This window comes from Oncorhynchus nerka, linkage group LG10, assembly GCF_034236695.1.
Source record: "Oncorhynchus nerka isolate Pitt River linkage group LG10, Oner_Uvic_2.0, whole genome shotgun sequence".
NCBI classification, from domain to species: Eukaryota; Metazoa; Chordata; class Actinopteri; order Salmoniformes; family Salmonidae; genus Oncorhynchus; species Oncorhynchus nerka.
The window spans coordinates 52,746,040-52,765,718 of NC_088405.1; the positions used below are offsets into that span (position 1 = coordinate 52,746,040).

General features: G+C 41.9%; 3 protein-coding genes across 5 annotated transcripts in view; 2 read left to right on the forward strand and 1 right to left on the reverse strand.

The window, feature by feature from the left end:
• LOC115135549 (peroxiredoxin-4-like) overlaps positions 1–376 on the reverse strand; it is a 35,428-nt gene extending 35,052 nt beyond the window's left edge. Inside the window, exon 1 of the mRNA XM_029670343.1 lies at positions 314–376. Coding sequence (XP_029526203.1) covers positions 314–368 — 55 coding nt within the window. The 5' untranslated portion in view covers positions 369–376. The remainder of the gene's footprint in view (positions 1–313) is intronic.
• LOC115135547 (ribosomal protein S6 kinase alpha-3-like) lies at positions 374–12,471 on the forward strand. Of its 3 annotated transcripts, XM_029670338.2 has the most exons (23): positions 374–454; positions 566–724; positions 1,918–1,962; positions 2,823–2,939; positions 4,634–4,715; positions 4,892–4,972; positions 5,097–5,176; positions 5,933–6,039; positions 6,265–6,302; positions 6,515–6,657; positions 6,800–6,870; positions 6,987–7,075; positions 7,265–7,329; positions 7,468–7,570; positions 8,220–8,344; positions 8,451–8,576; positions 8,680–8,769; positions 9,078–9,236; positions 10,287–10,448; positions 10,619–10,695; positions 10,811–10,928; positions 11,094–11,234; positions 11,355–12,471. In XM_029670338.2, exons 2-23 carry the CDS (start codon positions 659–661, stop codon positions 11,475–11,477), a joined length of 2,208 nt encoding a protein of 735 aa, XP_029526198.1. In that variant the 5' UTR covers positions 374–454; positions 566–658; the 3' UTR covers positions 11,478–12,471. The 3 variants fall into 3 exon arrangements, with proteins under 3 accessions (XP_029526198.1, XP_029526197.1, XP_064879612.1); XM_029670337.2 differs by having other exon boundaries at positions 398–724; XM_065023540.1 differs by lacking the exons at positions 374–454; positions 566–724; positions 1,918–1,962 and adding an exon at positions 2,011–2,475.
• Positions 12,472–13,051: 580 nt separating this feature from the next.
• On the forward strand, positions 13,052–18,904 carry LOC115135550 (eukaryotic translation initiation factor 1A, X-chromosomal-like). The gene is made up of 7 exons (XM_029670344.2): positions 13,052–13,222; positions 13,755–13,838; positions 17,490–17,593; positions 17,877–17,927; positions 18,045–18,126; positions 18,317–18,408; positions 18,601–18,904. The coding sequence occupies exons 1-7, from the start codon at positions 13,207–13,209 to the stop codon at positions 18,604–18,606; spliced, it is 435 nt and encodes a 144-aa protein (XP_029526204.1). The 5' UTR covers positions 13,052–13,206; the 3' UTR covers positions 18,607–18,904.
• The last annotated feature ends 775 nt before the right edge of the window (positions 18,905–19,679 follow it).

Sequence of the window (19,679 nt, forward strand, 5' to 3'; positions counted from 1 at the left end):
TGCTGCCATGTTGTGTTGCTACCATGCTATGTTGTTGTCTTAGGTCTCTCTTTATGTAATGTTATCTCTTGTCATGATGTGTGTTTTGTCCTGTATTTTAAATCCCAGCCCCCTTCCCTACGGGAGGCCTTTTGGTAGGCCATCATAGTAAATAAGAATTTGTTCTTAGCTGACTTGCCTAGTTAAATAAAAATAAATGTTACACAATGACATGGCTATTTGACTAATAGGACCCCACTGTAATATAAGTCCTAGGTGACATTTGCCACCTCAAGGCATATTTGATACATTTTAGTTTATTGCTTATCATTACCTGTCTTGAGGACGGTATCCTGTTCCTGCCAACCAATGGCATAAGGGTGACGCATTCCTCAGCCTGTTCCGACAGACAGGTACACCCAGCCACGGCGCCATATTGAGAACGGAAGTGAGAGATTTTGTTGTGGAAAAAAGTGTAAGCTATGTAGTTTCAAGAAAACATTAGGAGTAGTGATAAAAGTAGTGTATACTTACAGTCGCGTTTACATTGAAACCCTCTTACGATTTTGTTTTTCTCGTTGAACAGAGACCCCCCCCACACCTCAAGAAATATTTGTATTTATCTCAACCCTTGAAAGCTTCAAGTCACTGGAAGCTCGCGACTGAACTCTTGTCGAAGATGCCCTTGGCACAGTTTGGAGCAGACCCTTGGCAGAAAATGGCATTGGGCAATTCTGAAACAGAGGTAAATAGGCATGGAAATGAATGACCTATGGCCACCGTAGCTGTCATTTTGTAGTCAATGATTGCCGCGGTCTCTTGTGAGTTGACGTCCTCCCTAGAGTTTGTGGGACAGCAACCTCGTTTTGGTTTCGCACAAACGGATTTTAAAACTTAAACGTTTAACTAAAGGACAGCATTGTGATCTTAAGTTATCTAATTTTCTCAAGTGCAGGTTGCTACATTGTAACAACAGACATTTGTGTCCGGAAGGAAGCTGTGGTGGGGTTAAACTTAACGCAATATACACTTGAGTGCACAAAACATTAGGAATACCTGCTCTTTCTATGAGACTGACAAGGTGAATGCTACGACCCCTTATTGATGTCACTGATGTTAAATCGACTTCAACCAGTGTGGGTGAACGGGAGGCGACGGGTTAAATAAGGAGTTTTTAAGCCTTGAGACAATTGATACATGAATTGTGTATGTGTGCCATTCAGAGGGTGAATGCAAGACAAATATTTAAGTGCCTTTGAATGGGGTTCTGGTAGTAGATGCCAGGCACACCGGTTTGAGTGTGTCAAGAACTGCAACGCTGCTGGGTTTTTCACGCTCAACAGTTTCCCTTGTCTATCAAGAATGGTCCACCACCCAAAGGACATCCAGCTAAACTTGACACAACTGTGGGAAGCATTGGAGTCAACATGGGCCAGCATTCCTGTGGAACGCTTTAGACACCATGTGGTCCATGCCCGATGAATTGAGGCTGTTCTGAGGGGAAAGGGGGTGCAGCGCAATCAGGAAGGTGTTCTTGTTCCTAATGTTTTGTTTCACCTAGCTACTCACTCACTAGCTGCTGGGCTGGCTGACCTTTGGGTAATTCACTCACTACAGGGAACATGCAATGTTTATTGGACATGTTCTAATGTGTAAACTAGGCTTATTAATAAATAGTTGTATTTATATATGTTTTATAATCAACTGAACAATTGGCCCTGAAGCATATTTAGACAGTGTCAAAAAATACCGCCATTGTGAGTTTTTATTTTATTTTTAATTATTAACAATAATAAATCAATACGAAGGTAGATGGGGAACACAAGTACACATAAATAGTATACAAATGACAGTAGGGCTAGGGGCGTGGCTAAGGGGTGCAATTATACAAGGACCTTAAGGGATAGAGAGAGATGATATGTTTTATGTGTTGTACAGGTCATGGATGACTCCATGGGGGATGATGATGATACTGCATGCAGTGTAAGTTAATATAAATATAATCTCAACTTCTGTCTTCTCCCTGACTGTCTAATTTCCACAGTTGGTGTGTTTATGTTGTGTTTTCTTCTTCTCACTTGCTCAAACACCTACATTCAGGCACTCCACAATAATGCTGAATACTATGTATTAAAGTGGCGTAGTGGTGGGGTCGTCTGAGTAAAAGGAGAAGAAAATGGTTAGCGAAGATGAGGGGGTAAAGAAAGAGCCTGAGAGTGACTGTGAAAGAGAGAGGGAGGGAGCATACTGTGTCTTTAGTCATCCTCCTCCACACCACCTCTGATGCAATGGGAGGGGGTGTTGGTGGCATGGCAACCAGTTGCAAGCTGTCAGTCCCGGCTGATCCGAGTGCAGCGCAGTCTCCCCCACCGCAGCCTGTCGGCAACACTGACACAGGGAGAGGGGCTCTGCTGGCCCAGCACCGGCATGGGGGATTTGGCCTCTGCTTGGGCAGAACACGGGCCAAAGAAGGACTTCACTGTAAGCTGGTGTGCTGTACGTGGGTCTGGTTTGGTGTTGTGTTTTGGTGGGAAAGCATGGGAGTTTATTTCTCCATCCTCTCACAGTAGGACTCTCTGCTTTAGTGCAGAGAAAAGGCGCTAAGTATGCAGTCTCTTTATTATTGTGGTTTTAAATCAAAAGGTTGTGAATATATTTGATTTGATTCATTCTATTGCTTTGTATATTTGCTTATTCTTTGCATGTCTTGTGTGTTTGTTTTCATACTCGCATCTGCTTTTGTTTATAGAATTGCTGTGTATTGTTGTCTTTTTCCATACTGCTGTGCTGTGTATTTGGGTCGCGCCTGGCTTTGGTTTTACTGTGTCTCTTTTCTTTCACAGGATGAGGGCTTTGTGAATGAGATCAGTATCACAAACCATGTTAAAGAGGGCTCTGAAAAGGCTGATCCGCGGCAGTTTGAGCTGCGCAAGGTCCTGGGACAGGGATCCTTTGGGAAGGTAAATTATTGTGTGAGGTTGACATTTGTAGACCTGGTTGTAATGTTTATTTTTCTTAATGATAATATTATTCATATACAGTTGAAGTCGGAGGTTTACATACACTTAGGTTGGAATCATTAGCTTGTTTTTCAACCACTCCACATTAACAAACTATAGTTTGGTCAGTTGGTTAAGACACCTACTTTGTGCATGACACAAGTCATTTTTCCAACAATTGTTTACAGATAGATTATTTCAATTATAATTCACTGTATCACAATTCCAGTGGGTCAGAGGTTTACATACACTAAGTTGACTGTGCCTTTAAACAGCTTGGAAAATTCCTGAAAATTATGTCATGGCTTTAGAAGCTTCTGATAGGCTAATTGACATCATTTGAGTCAATTGGAGGTGTGCCTGTGGATGTATTGCAAGGCCTACCTTCAAACTCAGTGCCTCGTTGCGTGACATCATGGGAAAATAAAAATCAGCCAAGACCTCAGAAAACGCCTGAAGGTACCACGTTCATCTGTACAAACAATAGTACGCAACAATAAACACCATGGGACCACGTAGCCGTCATACCGCTCAGGAAGGAGACTCGTTCTGTCTCCTAGAGACGAACATACTTTGGTGCGAAAATGCAAATCAATCCCAGATCAACAGCAAAGGACCTTGTGAAGATGCTGGAGGAAACGGGTACAAAAGTATCTATATCCACAGTAAAACGAGTCCTATATCTAGATAACCTGAAAGGCCACTCAGCAAGGAAGAAGCCACTGCCTCAAACCGGCATAAAAAAAGCCAGACTACGGTTTGTAACTGCAAATGGGGACAAAGATCATACTTTTTGGAGAAATGTCCTCTGGTCTGATAAAACAAAAATAGAGCTGTTTGGCCACATTGATCATTGTTATGTTTGGAGGAAAAAGGGGAGGCTTGCAAGCCGACGAACACCATCCCAACCGTGAAGTACAGGGGAGCAGCATCATGTTGTGGGGGTGCTTTGCTGCAGGAGGGACTGGTGCATTTCACAAAATAGATGGCATCATGAGGTAGGGAAATTATGTGGATATATTGAAGCAACATCTCAAGACATCAGTCAGGAAGTTGAAGCTTGGTCGCAAATGGGTCTTCCAAATGGACAATGACCCCAAGCATACTTCCAAAAAAGTCAATGTATTGGAGTGTCCATCACAAAGCAATGACCTCAATCCTATAGAACATTTGTGGGCAGAACTGAAAAAGCGTGTGCGAGCAAGGAGGCCTACAAACCTGAGTTACACCAGCTCTGTCAGGAGGAATGTGCCAAAATTCACAACTTATTGTGGGAAGCTTGTGGAAGGCTACCCGAAACGCTTGACCCAAGTTCAACAATTTAAAGGCAATACTACCAAATACTAATTGAGTATGTAAACTTCTGACCCACTGGGAATGTGATGAAAGAAATAAAAGCTGAAATAAATCATTCTCTATCATTCTTACATTTCACATTCTTAAAATAAAGTGGTGATCCTAACTGACCTATGACAGGGACTGAGTTTAAATGTATTTGGCAAAGGTGTATGTAAACTTCTGACTTCAACTGTATGAATTATGGTTGGAAGTATGATCATATCTCTAAACATTTGTGTAAATGAGCCTGACAAATTGATGGAAGATGTTGTGATTAACAACTGAACTGATTTGTGTCTCTGTCTATTGATGTTCAGGTGTTCCTTGTGAAGAAAATAACAGGGCCTGATGCTGGACAGCTCTATGCTATGAAGGTGCTGAAAAAGGCCACATTGAAAGGTACACTAGTGCACAGATTTTTATTTTTTTGTGAATTTGTTTATATTGAATATAGAGAACTACTTTACAAATACAGTGTATCTTTTTGGGTTTAGAACTACTTTACAACTATCAATCTTTCTTGTTGAATTCTATATAGCCGGATTTCACTTATAATTCTTATCACGTATAACCAGTGCGAGATAGGGTCCGGACTAAGATGGAGCGAGATATTTTGGTGGAGGTGAACCATCCTTTTATCGTCCGACTACATTACGGTGAGTTATCAGACATCTCACTGACCTGCCATATATATATATTTTTGTACGTCTGATGTAAAGAGAGATTATCAAAACTTACAGATGTGTTTTGAGTTGAACATGTACCCATGATTCTTCACAGCATTCCAGACAGAAGGGAAGCTGTACCTAATTCTGGACTTCCTCAGGGGTGGAGATTTATTCACACGGCTGTCCAAAGAGGTAAACCAAATTCTAATCCTGAGGGGGGTTTTCTACGATTTATAATTGTTTTACACTAAACACAAATATAAACGCAACATGTAAAGTGTTGGTCCTATGTTTCATGAGCTGAAATATAAGACCCCAGATGATGTTCATAAGCACAAATAGCTTATTTCTCCCAAAAAATGTCGCAAAACACAATGCCAGAGATGCCTCAAGTTTTGAGGGAGCGTGCAACTGGCATGCTGACTGCAGGAATGTCCACCAGAGTTGTTGCCAGAGAATTTAATTTTAATTTCTCTACCATAAGCCGCCTCCAACGTCATTTTAGAGAATTTGGCAGTACGTCCAACCAGCCTCACAACCGCAGACCACTTGTAACCATGCCAACCCAGGACCTCCACATCCGGCTTCTGCACCTGCTGGATGTTTGAGGGGGGGTGCTGAGGAGTATTTCTGTCTGTAATAAGGCCCTTTTGTGGTAAAAATCTCATTCTGATTGAGTGGGCCTGGCTCCCCAGAGAGTGGGCCTATGCCCTCCAGGGCCCACTCATGACTGTGCCCTTGCTCAGTCATGTGAAATCCATAGATTAGGGCCTAATGAATTTATTGAAATTGCCAGATTTTCTTATATGAACTGTAGCTCAGTAAAATCTTTTAAATGATTATTTTTGTTCAGTATATTTAGAAAAAGGACACATTTTGAATAATTTCTGTGTATTTTGTGTATCAGTAGGTACGTTATTTTAAATCAGCCTGTCTCCATACTCCCAGGTGATGTTCACAGAGGAGGATGTGAAGTTCTACCTGGCAGAGCTGGCTCTGGCACTGGACCATCTGCATGGCCTGGGAATCATCTACAGAGACCTTAAACCTGAGAAGTACCTATCACACTAATGCTATAAACATTGCTTATGCACATTAGGTACTTGTTTCTCTTCCAATCAGCAACCTGGAAAATACATGTGTATTATTCATATTTAAGCCAAGAGTCAAATCAATTTGGAGCGTAGAAGGGACAATGTTATATACTGTCTATTTACTGTGTGAGTTTCTGCTGGTGGATGTTGTTTTCCTCTCTGACTGAGATCACTCTGTCCTTTCAGCATCTTGTTAGATGAGCAGGGACATATCAAACTCACTGGTGAGTAATGCTCTGCTTCTATTAAATATTCATGCTTCATATTCACACTTAGCCTGACTCATTCACCAAGCACAATAGGAAAGCACTGCTAGTCATATTAATACCTTTGCATGTCATTTTAGGAGCCCTCAGTTTGCCTATGTACAGTTTTCTGCTTGATTATGAATAGAATTTAAGCACAGGCTCATTTTGCTGCCCTTTGTTTGTTCCAGACTTCGGCCTGAGTAAAGAGTCCATTGATCATGAAAACAAGGCCTACTCTTTCTGCGGAACAGTGGAGTACATGGCACCAGAGGTCGTGAACCGCCGAGGACACACCCTTAGCGCCGACTGGTGGTCCTACGGCGTGCTCATGGTGAATGCTTGTTGCTCTTTTACCTTTTATTACTCTGGGATGTGTTCAAATATCTGACTGGTATCAAGTGTGCCTTCATATCTGCCTGTATGGGCCAATGTGTCCAATGGCTGACAGGACCACTTGTTTTCGTCTTCCCCAGTTTGAGATGTTGACGGGAACACTGCCTTTCCAAGGGAAGGATCGGAAGGAAACCATGACCATGATACTGAAGTGCGTCCTCCCTCAACATCTCCCATTCTCTCGCACCAGTTTTACCAGGCTGTTAAAATTGGTAGCAATAATTTGTTCTTCATCTACCATAGTACCTTTTTTTGTTTGCACTGCAGGGCCAAGCTGGGAATGCCACAGTCCTTGAGTCAAGAGGCCCAGTCTCTCCTACGTAACCTGTTCAAACGCAACCCAGGCAACAGACTGGGTAATCAATCTCATCACTAAAATTGTATTTTCTGCTGTGTCTTGTAACTAATGGGTGGCTCAAATAAAACACACTCAAACGGAAAAACGCTAGTCCGACTTTACTGAAACATCACCGAATGTTTGAACAACTGCAATCCTATTACCCCAGCTGTCCTGATGTGATGTGTGTGTTTTTTGTTGTTCACAGGTGCTGGTCCAGACGGAGTGGAAGAGATCAAGAGACATTTCTTCTTTTCCACTATTGACTGGAATGTACGTTTTTGGCTATTCAGATGTGTACCATCTGCCTACTACGCTGTCCTTATGTATTATACATGTATTTTTGTGTTTTTTAACATACATGTTTAGGTTTATTCCATTTAGCATCCCTTTTTCTTGGTATGCCTGTAGAAATTATTCAGGAGAGAAATCCATCCCCCCTTTAAACCTGCGAGTGGCAGACCTGATGACACGGTCTACTTTGACTCTGAATTCACTGCAAAAACTCCACGAGGTAAATAAAAGGTTCTTGTTTGGCGCTTTTACAATACACAGTTTCATAATCTGAACAGTGTTATTGGCGGCAGGTAGCCTAGCGGTTAGCGTGTTGGGCCAGTAACCGAAAGTTTGCTAGTTTGAATCCCAGAGCCGGCAAGATGAAAAGTATGTCTGTGCCCATTGCTCACAGAGTTGCCGTTGATGGTGGCTGACCCTGCCTGTGACCCCACTCTCCCAGGAATTGGGATATGCAAAAAACTCATTTCCAATTCACACGTGAAATAGGACAAATAAAAGTGTAAGAATCATTTTGATGTGTGTTGTGGCTGTTTGGTCTTCTCACCACTAGAGAACAGTCTCACTTGGGTTATGGGTCACAGGCAAACAGATAGTAGGACTGCATGGGTGAATTGGGAGATTCACATGGTTTTTACCGCTAGTCAACCCGGATTACTCGACCACAAACCATCGCCATCAAGTTTAATCTGTCATCGTGTTATTTTATGAATTAAATGGGAACATCGCCCAACGGTATATCACTCGTGCATCAAGTGGCAAATTGGAACTTAACAATAGCCAAAAGAATAAATACCCACTATCATTATAATTATTAATTGTGTCAATGAAAAGTAGCGAGTGGATTGACGTGAGGATTGTCCCTACAGACTCTCCTGGCTGTCCCCCGAGTGCCAACGCCCACCAGCTTTTCAGAGGCTTCAGCTTCGTGGCCATCTCGAAGGAGGAGAGTCAACCACCACAGACCACCAGCATGAACATGACCTCAATACAGGTACCAACACATACACATACATTATGGGGTATGATCTGCTGTTATTATATGGTTGTGTGTGAAATTAACAGAACTGGTCTCTGTATCTGAATCTTTGTCTTTTCAGCAACTCCACAGAAACGCAGCACCGTTCAGTGATGTATACGATGTGAAGGAGGACATCGGCGTGGGCTCTTACTCCATATGCAAACGCTGCGTTCAGAAGAGCAACAGTATGGAGTATGCTGTAAAGGTGAGTTGTAACACTGTCCTTAAACACTGTCAGTTTCTCCTTCTGGGGCTGCCCATGTTTAGAATGGTATGATTAACGGTCATTACTGATGTTATTATCTTAGATCATCAGTAAGGCCAAGAGGGACCCCACAGAAGAGGTGGAGATTATTCTGCGTTACGGACAGCACCCCAACATCATCACTCTCAAAGATGTGAGTCATTACATCCGCAGTATGCTCATGAAGCAAGCGACACTGTTTTGCTTTTGAGCCACAGTTGAAAGTTACAGCAAGATGGTGCTATTATTCTAGATTCACGTGTTTTGTTGTTTCATTGTTTGGCTAGTATGTCTATGTTCTGAGTGAGTTATGGGCATATTTTCTCTGACTAATTACGCCACCTGTCTCCGTTTAAAAAAAAAAAATTTGTGGTGATTGCGCTGAATACTCTTCTAACGACTCATGTTATTTGTGAGTATATCTCTAGGTAACAGTGTGAGGTTGTGCTCTGTTAACTGTAGGTGTATGACGATGGGCGCTCCGTGTACCTGGTGACAGAGCTGATGAAAGGAGGGGAGCTGCTGGATAAGATCCTCCGACAGAAGTTCTTCTCTGAGAGGGAGGCCAGTGCTGTTCTCCACACCATCACCAAAACTGTGGAGTACCTGCATGTACAGGGGGTAAGCAATCACCATCACTATGATACATTACACTAATATACTATGCCTTCCATGTATGTATTATATTGTTTTTACCTAGAGCACTTCGGTACTTTCAAAGCAACATATGCACCTTTTCCTGTATGTGACATTCCACTTATGATCTTGTCACATAATTTTAAAGACATACCTTATATCAATAACGCTTTATGGGTTTATAAGAATCCACATATATTTATTGAATTGAATGTGTTTACCTATGTCCTTCGGTGCGGCCGACCGTTCGCCTGTAACGAGAGAAATGCATCTTAGAGTTTACGCCGACAGTCATTTTGGTTATGGGCGTGCCAACCATTTGTTTGTAGTGCTGGGCATGCTTTTTCTGAGCTAAATGAACATTCGAGAGCACATGCTATGGTAATGTAATGGCTAGATTGAAGGTAAATAATTGTTTGCAAAAAGTACCTGTTTTTCTCGTCGTTGAAGAGTTCTGTTCATTTATGTTCAGAGAATTAATGGACAAATGGGGGCGTGTTTGAGCGCATGGTTATTTAGGGTACGAGTAATGTGGTAGTAGCTTATTCCGGGGGACGTACATGTTTATATCCCAGGTTATTGACGATTAAAGAATGCTAGCACCTTTATTGAAATGTGTGCTGGTATAGGTACATATATTTAGCTGAACATTTCTGCATGGTATATCATGTGCTTTGAATGTTAATTGACCAGATATAGTATGTGTAAGGGTTTCCATTGGTATTGCTATAAGAAGCCTGTACTCATTGAGGGACAGGACAGGGAACAGTTTGGCATGCTGCTTGTTTTTGTTTGAGGAGCTCTTTGATCCAATTTATTATTTTTCTAAATACTTTACATTTTGCTGGCTATTATTATCTTCACTTGCAAGTAAAAAGCCTCACTCTGGGCAAGAAAAATCCATTCATTTCATCGCTATTAAAATCCTACCGCATGGTCAACCTCACACTATATAAGAAATATGAGTTGGCCATCTATGAAATTTGACTCACTGACTTAGGATGTCACTGATGAAATATCTGTCCCCCTGTTCAGGTTGTCCACAGAGACCTGAAGCCCAGTAACATCCTGTATGTGGATGAGTCTGGAAACCCAGAGTCCATCCGGATCTGTGACTTTGGCTTCGCCAAACAGCTGAGAGCTGAAAACGGGCTCCTGATGACTCCGTGTTACACGGCCAACTTTGTCGCCCCCGAGGTGTCTCTTCTACATGTTTCTGTGACTAGTACCTGTATCCTCAGCTAATGTTTGTCTGCTGTATAACTAGTCTGTGTTTTCAATTTTCAATATGTTTGTCTAGTATGTGACACAATGTTCTTTGCTTTCTGTATTCTAATGCAGTGTGCAATACTTAATGTTGTTGTTAGGTGCTGAAGAAACAGGGCTATGATGCAGCGTGTGATATCTGGAGTCTGGGAGTACTGCTCTACACAATGCTTACTGGGTATGTGTGCTCTATCAACTGTAATGCAGGCAATAGTCAATGATGTGCAATACCAATTAAGTACTTTCATATGTTAGAGGTCCTTTTGCAGTATGTGTTTTTCTTCATGTTTCAGGTTCACTCCTTTTGCCAATGGACCAGAAGATACTCCTGAAGAGGTCTTAGCTCGGATTGGCAGTGGAAAGTTCTCTCTGACAGGCGGCTACTGGAACTCTGTCTCAGCAGAGGCCAAGGTATGTCTGGAACATCGGTTGGACGACTGAAACTGCATTCCATAGTATCCAATTACTCTATGATAATAGTTTCCGAAGTAAATACTTTGTTCCTAGCACAATGCACTTGATGTTGTAGTAATGGCAGTTAATGCACAAACTGAACTTTGGAATTGCTTTCTTTAGGACCTAGTGTCAAAGATGCTGCATGTGGACCCCCACCAGAGGCTAACTGCTGCTCAGGTGCTGCGACACTCCTGGATAGTACACAAGGACCGGTTGCCCAAGTACCAGCTCAATAGACATGATACCCCTCATTTGGTCAAGGTAACAATAAAACTTTATTCAATGCACTATAGTCTCTCTTCTCTGCCACTCTGAAAGAAAGTCTCTGCTGGGTATTGATACATTTAAGACTCCAAGACTTTTCTCTTTTTCCTTCTACAGGGTGCGATGGCAGCCACTTACTCTGCTCTGAACATGCATGTTCCCCCTGTGCTGGACCCTGTAGGACACTCCTCATTAGCTCAACGAAGAGGAGTGAAGAAGTTGACTTCCACAGCCCTGTGAATCCATCTGCCACTACTATCAATCTCACCTGTTTAATGCTACTGCACCAGTGCATTCGTGAGTTTTGACTCCAGCTGTGTTAGAAGAACAGTGTGTAAGACCAAAAAGGAACTTGACAATGTATTTGTGTGTACAATCTTCACTGCCCACAGATCAAGAGTTACAAGACTGTATATATTATTTTATGAAAATTAGATATATTTACCAGAAAAAAATAGAATTAACTGTACGGATTCCTATAGGTCTGTTTAAACAGAGATTGAGTTAAGCACTGTGGGATGAAGGGGTTTAGAGAGGATTACAAGGATGTTTCCTCCAATTGCATGGAGCACAAGATGGCAAAAGCCAGTCTCACCCCCCCCCCACTACCTATGCACTTGTGTAAATCTGAGAAGATACGATAGGTACTCAATATGGGCTATTGCTTATACCCATCTATTGGGCAAACTCCTCAATTCTACAACAATCAGTTTACCAAGACCCTTTCAAACCTGGGGGGAGAAAATGTGCTCACCTCTGCTGCTGCACTTTCTCTCAGACCTTTGTGTTGGAGCAGGGGTCAAAAGTTTTTTTTGCTTTACTCAGTCTTTACATTTTTTTTGTCCTTCTCATGATTTATAAAGGGAAACACGTGAACAAGGGATATACTTATAGCAATTAGGATTACTTTTACAGTCTAATTTTAAGAGCCTATTAAGAATGTAATTTTGTATGTGGATGAATGAAACATTTTCTACTTGGTGTGCATGATTGAGGCCACAGGACAGCTTTGTTTTAAAGGAAAGGGCTTTCCAAGAAGCTGCTGTGAAATATAACATGCTAGATGGAGGTGAGAATAGACACTGTATTTCCCCTCTGCTTTGGCATCTGTCTATCCATGTTTAACAGATGAAAAAAACATTCTCAGGTGTAGTCCAGGCAAGTGTCTGCAGCTTATTTTGTAACTTTAAGTTTTTTTCAAATTATCTCGAATAAATAAATATACAATCAACTATATCAGTATTTTATTATTTCCTCCACTGAAAGCCACAATGTAGGAGACCAGAACCACTTTTTTAGAAAATAATGCTGCTTCACGCAAGGGCAGTATGGTGTCACAAGAGGAAGAGGTTTCGCAAGAAAAAAGTATATCTGGCTAAACTTAGTTAAGGAGATGGGAAACTCAATTGGATTGGTATTAACGCCCAGTGTGTAGTTTGCTCATACGTCGTCAATAGGACGAACAATGCATTCTGGGCTATAGGGAGAGATCTCCTTCAATGAGAATGGGAGTCAATTGGGCGCTAGCTCCAAAAAAACAACATTAGCATGAATTTCGTGAAAAAGAAGTACAACATTAAATATTTTCCCGAGATAGCTAACTTTCTGTCATCATATAGATTTGGAATCGTGACATTACGTACTTTCGAGGAAAAAAAGGCAGATTTCTTGATTTAACCTAATTTTTTAGAAGGAATTTAAGTGAGGATGACTTTAGCAACCTCGTGACGTCGCAGTACAACGTGAACACGATTGGTCGACAGTGCCGGTTGGGGCGTTATACGGTCCTCTAATTCATTGATCAAAGAGATTCCCATCTCCTTTCTCTAATATCTCTGGTTTAGCTAGCTAACTTTGTAAAGAGTGTGTGACATCGTCAACGATTGGTTTCCATTCCATTTGAATAAAACTAGCTAGTTAATTACGGAAAAAACAGGACTCGTTTAAAGAAGTCTGTTCGTTTGGGAATATGCCGAAGAATAAAGGTACGCATCAAATATGTTGTCTTTGGTTGTTATTCCATTTCAGGGGGGTTTATGCTAGCTAGCTAGCTCGCTTCCCGGCCCATGCTTAGCAACGTAACCGGAGGAAGGTACGGTATGGCATTGAACAATTATTGAAAGCGTGGAAACGTTAACCTTAGTTACAACCATCCTCGTTGTTTATTTAAGAGTAATTAGACTATTAAAATAAGGAATTCAAATGGCGATTATCCAGCTAAGTGAACTGCCTTGCTTGCTTTTGTCACATTCTGTTGCGCCGCAGAATGACTACCATCAACTAGTGGTAGGCCAACACTATCCCTGCCCAGCGGTTTCCATCATTTTGAGCCTCTCGCGGTCACATTTAGTTAACTACCACATGTAAAATGGGTTAGCTAAAATCTTTGTAGCTAGATAACAGGCATGTGGTTGGTTTATTTATCTGTGTTTATTTGTCTTATGATGCCAATGAAAGGTGGAATTGGAATTAGTTACCAGTGCCACATGTTTACAATCTACCATCTTCTCATTACAGGTAAGGGAGGAAAGAATCGGCGACGTGGTAAGAACGAGAATGAATCAGAAAAGAGAGAGCTGGTATTTAAAGAGGATGGCCAAGGTGAGTGCATGGACCCCCTTCAACCTTATTTAACCTGTACATTTAGCAAGCAGGTTTTGACATTGCTGTCAATCTGGCCTGCTCCGTGAGGGGGGGCAAAGGGGGCTTAACCCACTCAATTGAAACGTGTGCCTCCCCCAGTTTTAGTTTTATGTCCCTATATAAAAAATACCAAAGTTAAAATGAGTGAATGACAGGTTGTCACGAAATCTGTATCAGCACCATGGACAGAAAAAAAAGTGGGGGGAAATGCTGCTCATCTGTGGTAGGCTATGTGAATAACAAGATACGCCTCCACCTGTAATATTTTAATTCATAAGGACAGGGTCAAGTTTACAGTTAAAGCTGCTTCCCTCAACTCTGCCCCACCAATACAGAGTTAGCTCTAACTAGCTAATCTGCCACTGCCACGATGGATATCAGAAATGAAACCACTAAGGTCGTTGTCAAGCCAGGCAGAAATTATGCTGCCAAACTCGCACTAGTTTACTCCCCTCCACAAAAAAAACGTTAAACTTGTTTAATATGCCAGGTAGGCTACACTGGTTGTAAAGTGAATTACTGTGCATACTTTTACGAATTTAGCCATAAATATAGCAGCGCGAAAGCTGGGATCCTCTTTTAAATAGTGGCCTGTCAGATCTCATAAACATTGATGAAAGTTACAAGTGTTAAACATACAATTAAAGAAACTTCTCCTTAATGCAACCTCTGTCAGATTTCAAAAAAGTTTTACGGTAAAAGCACACGATGCAATTATGTTAGGTCAGTGCCTAGCCACAGAAAACCATACAGCCATTTTCCAACCAAGGAGAGGTGTCACAAATAGCGTTACAAATATTCACTTACCTTTGATGATCTACATCGGAATGCACTCCCAGGAATCCCAGTTCCACAAATGTTTGTTTTGTTAGATAAAGTCCATAATTTATGTCCAAATACCTCCTTTTTGTTCGCGTTTAGTCCAGTAATCCAAATGCACAATGTGCGGGCACTAAATCCAGACGAAAAGTCAAAGTTCCATTAACGTTAGTAGGAACATGTCAAATGATGTATAGAATCAATCTTTAGGATGGTTTTTATCTTAAATCTTCAATAATATTCCAACCAGACAATTCCTTTGTCTCTAGAAATGAAAGGGAATGGAGCTTGCGGCCATGCGCGAGACTTAGCTAATGGCTTTCAGCCAGGCCCCTGATTCAAACAGCTCTTATTTGCTCCCCCTTCATAGTAGAAGCCTGGGAGGATATTGACCTCATCCCGTCAGAGGATGCCAGGTTGTTGCTTTCCACCTGGCTACCCCTACCCCGGCCTACGGGGCGGCAGGGTAGCCTAGTGGTTAGAGCATTGGACTAGTAACCGAAAGGTTGCAAGTTCAAATCCCTGAGCTGACAAGGTACAAAATCTGTCGTTCTGCCCTTGAACAGGCAGTTAACCCACTGTTCCTAGGCCGTCATTGAAAATAAGAATTTGTTCTTAACTGACTTGCCTAGTAAAATAAAGGTTAAAAAAACATCTCAGCACTCCAACTGGCCTAAGCCCCCCCCCTCCTGCTTCACCCAAATCCAGACAGCTGATGTCCTGCAGAATCTGGATCCCTATAAATCAGCTGGGCTAGACAATCTGGACCCTCTCTTCCTAAAATTATCTGCCGCCATTGTCGCAACTCCTATTACTAGTCTGTTCAACCTCTTTTGTATCGTCTGAAATTCCTAAAGATTGGAAAGCAGCTGTGGTCATTCTCCTCTTTAATGGGGGACACTCTAACCCAAACTGTTACAGACCTATATCCATCCTGCCCTGCCTTTTCTAAAGTCTTCGAAAGCCAAGTGAACAAACAGATCACCGACCATCTCGAATCCCACCGTACCTTCTCCGCTATGCAATCCGGTTTCCGAGATGGTCACGGGTGCACCTCAGCCATGCTCAAAGTCCTAAACGATATCATAACCACCATTGATTTTTTTTAAACAGTACTGTGTAGCCGTCTTCATCGAACTGGCCAAGGCTTTCGACTCTGTCAATCACCGTATTCTTAACGGCAGACTTAACAGCCTTTGTTTCTGTAATGACTGCCTCGCCTGGTTCACCAACAACTTCTCAGACAGAGTTCAGTGTGTCAAATCGGAGGGCCTGTTGTCCGGACCTCTGGCAGTCTCTATGGGGGTGCCACAGTGTTCAATTCTCAGGCCGACTCTTTTCTCTGTATATATCAATGATGTCGCTCTTGCTGCGGGTGATACTTTGATCCATTTCTACACAGACACCATTCTGTATACATCTGCCCCTTCTGTGTTAACAAACCTTCAAACAAGCCTCAATGCTATACAACACTCCTTCTGTGGCCTCCGTGGCCTGCTCTTAAATGCTAGTAATACTAAATGCATGCTCTTCAACCAATAGGTGCCCGCACCCGCCCGCCTAGCATCACTACTCTGGATGGTTCTGACTTAGAATATGTGGACAACTATAAATACCTAGATGTCTGGCTAGACTGTGAACTATCCTTCCAGACTCATTAAGGATCTCCAATCCAAAATTAAATCTAGACTCGGCTTCCTATTTCGCAACAAATCCTCCTTCACTCATGCTGCTAAACATACCCTCGTAGAACTGACTATCCTACCGACCCTTGACTTCAGCGATGTCATTTACAAAATGGCCTCCAACACTCTACTCAGCAAACTGGATGCAGTCTATCACAGTGGATGCAGTCTACTCACCATTGCGACCTGTCTGATCTCTTTGGCTGGTCCTTGCTACATATTCGCCGCCAGACCCACTGTCTCCAGGTCATCTAGAAGTCTTTGCTCGGTAAAGCTCTGCCTTATCTCAGCTCACTGGTCACCATAGCAACACCCACCCGTAGCCCGTGCTCCAGCAGATATATTTCACTGGTCATCCCCAAAGCCAACGCCTCCTTTGGCCACCTTTCCTTCCAGTTCTCTGCTGACAATGACTGGAATGAATTGCAAAAATCACTGAAGCTGGAGACTTATATCTCCAACAAGCATTGGCTGTCCGAGCAGCTTAACGATCGCTGCAGCTGTACACAGCCCATCTGTAAATAGCCCATCCAACCTACTACCTACCTCATCCCCATATTTGTTTTTCTGCTCTTTTGCACACCAGTATTTCTACTTGCACAACCTCATCTGCACATCTATCACTCCAGTGTTAATTGATACATTTTAATTACTTCACCACTATGGCCTATTTATTGCCTTACCTCCTTACTTACTTTGTACACACTGTATACAGATGTTCTATTGTGTTATTGACTGTGTTTGTTTATCCCATGTGTAACTCTATTGTTTTTATCGCACTGCTTTACTTTATCTTGGCCAGGTCGCAGTTGTAAATGAGAACTTGTTCTCAACTGGCCTACCTAGTTTAATAAGGTGAAATAAATAAAGGCTACTAATGACCATCAGTGGCATCAGAGTGCAGTTTTGGAGAAGCCTAGTTACCGTGACTCAACGGTCATGTGGAATTTGACTTCGGTCATAACTGGTGACTGCCGGTGTGGCGGTAATACGGTCACTGTAACCAGGGAGTAGGGCGGTTAACAGTTCAGCTTTTACATTTGAGCCACCTCGTGACCCCCTCTATATGAATTGACTAACTGGCTGAACTTCTGTTCTAATCTAGAATATGCACAGGTGATTAAGATGTTGGGTAATGGACGACTGGAAGCTATGTGTTTTGATGGAGTCAAGCGACTATGCCACATCCGAGGAAAGCTACGTAAAAAGGTAATGGTGTACACAGTAGCCTATATAGTAGTGCCATTAGTCACAATATCCACCACGTGTTTTGGCAAATAGCTGTAGACTGAAGCTAATTGAGATCTTACGTGTACTGTATAAATGCAATCCAATGCCATTATCCTTTACATTCCATTTCCACAATGCTTTGGGTTTGACATGAGGGTTGACAGACTCTTCTACCTGATTAGTTTGGCTCTATGCTGGAAATATTACAGTTTCCATACTCCAAGCTGTCCTTGCTGACATCTTGTTCTTCGCTCCTGGGCAGGTTTGGATCAATACTTCAGACATCATCCTTGTGGGACTTCGAGATTACCAGGTAATATTAATAAAAAATGTGCAGTGTATTTTTTTAATGATAGTACAACCCAAGGCACTAGGAGGCCCAAAGTTCGGAGAATATGTCCTAATGGTTACATTACATTCTTCCCTGAAGGACCAAAAAGCCGATGTTATCCTGAAGTACAATGCAGACGAGGCCAGGAGTTTGAAGGCCTATGGGGAGCTTCCTGAACATGGTAAGTATCTTGGGCCACTAAAAAAGAGAGGGAATCAGGGAGGTTAATAGCATCTAACCTAAGACTAAAATTAAATAAAGCCAGGAATGGAGATTTGTCTTGCTTCCAATTATAGGCACATGTTCACTCTTTAATTATTATTTTTAAAGTAGGCTAGTTTATTAATTGTGACTATCTTCTAACACCCTAGCTAAAATCAATGAGACTGACACATTTGGACCTGGTGACGATGAGGATATTCAGTTTGATGACATTGGAGATGACGACGAGGACATTGATGATGTAAGTAGAGGATTCCTCTTGCTAGTTACAAGGGAAGCCATCCATATGTAATAATTTGTGTGATGCAGTTAATCAACTGAAATCATAGACATTTGAGTGAAATGCTTTTTGCTCTGTGAAATTTTACTTGAATTCTTTGTCTGCTTTTGGGTCAGGTAACTTGGTAACATATGTCTCTCCCCTTCCACTCAGATCTGAATCAGAACTATTGTGTGCCAAGTCGTTTATGCAGAGGAAAGTGGACAGTTCTATACTGGCAGAGGCAGTGCAACCTTGCCAACAACTCCCTGCTTCCTCAAGTCAGTTGAGGCAGCTCATTTCCCTTTTCTTGAGACTGCTTTAAGCCTGGAATCTGTCACTGAGAACATCAGCACACCTACTTTAGTTCACACACTTCATATTTTTGTTAGTTGTAATGTATTTTTATTCCATCATGTGGAATATACCCTCAAACTACAGAACAACAGAGTTTACAATAAAAACTTGAATCATTTTATGTTTGGTCTGGAGATTTGTCAAAAACAAAGGATCCCTCCCCCTTTTTTTATTTTATTTTTTACCTATGTTTGTTTCTTGATTTTGATTATCAATAAAATAAGTATCTTATTTCTGATAATTTCTATATGCTTTTTTTTTCAATCAAAGAACATTGGGTCTGGCAACAGAAGTCTCTCACTTTGTAAAAATGGTGAAAAGCAGGTATAACTCATGTTCCTGACATGTTGGTAAACCTTTTAGCCTAGTCAGGATTTGCGCAGCGCTGGAGAAATGTTGGGCTGCTTTGACATTTCAGCCGACAGTGCAGGCAACTGCCAGATCTACAAAGAACCTTGCATCATAAATAACTACATGATTATTTGTGGATCAGTCAATTTACCCATGATACATTACGATTTAGATCCTGTTGAACACTGCCATTCTCTAAGCTTAAGTTTTTTTTGCGGAAGCCCAGAACTTGGCTGGCTTTGCTATGAAGTCAGACTGACAGTAGGTAAGCCTACCTACCATAAAGCGACCTCCGCAGAATACCCAGTGTCGCTTGGATGCTGTCACCACGTTATCCACGCTTACATTTCATTTCTGGGCAGAGAGGTTGAAAGGCGCGTCTACTATAAAGTTTGATGCTGTATTCTGTTCTTCCCTTCTAGTTGAGTCTTAATTGTGTTAAGGATTATTTTCAATATTAGCCTAAAATGACATACTCAAATCTAACTGCCTGTAGCTCAGGACCTAAAGCAAGGATATGCATATTCTTGATACAATTTGAAAGG

Coding starts and splice junctions, on each gene's coding strand:
- LOC115135547 (XM_065023540.1), top strand. CDS start 2,263: ATGCAATGGGAGGGGGTGTTGGTGGCATGGCAACCAGTTGCAAGCTGT. Junction 7,330..7,467: donor TTTCCACTATTGACTGGAAT/GTACGTTTTTGG, acceptor GTATGCCTGTAG/AAATTATTCAGGAGAGAAAT. Junction 9,237..10,286: donor AGTACCTGCATGTACAGGGG/GTAAGCAATCAC, acceptor CCCCCTGTTCAG/GTTGTCCACAGAGACCTGAA.
- LOC115135550 (XM_029670344.2), top strand. Junction 13,839..17,489: donor ATTTAAAGAGGATGGCCAAG/GTGAGTGCATGG, acceptor GTTCTAATCTAG/AATATGCACAGGTGATTAAG. Junction 18,127..18,316: donor TGGGGAGCTTCCTGAACATG/GTAAGTATCTTG, acceptor CTAACACCCTAG/CTAAAATCAATGAGACTGAC.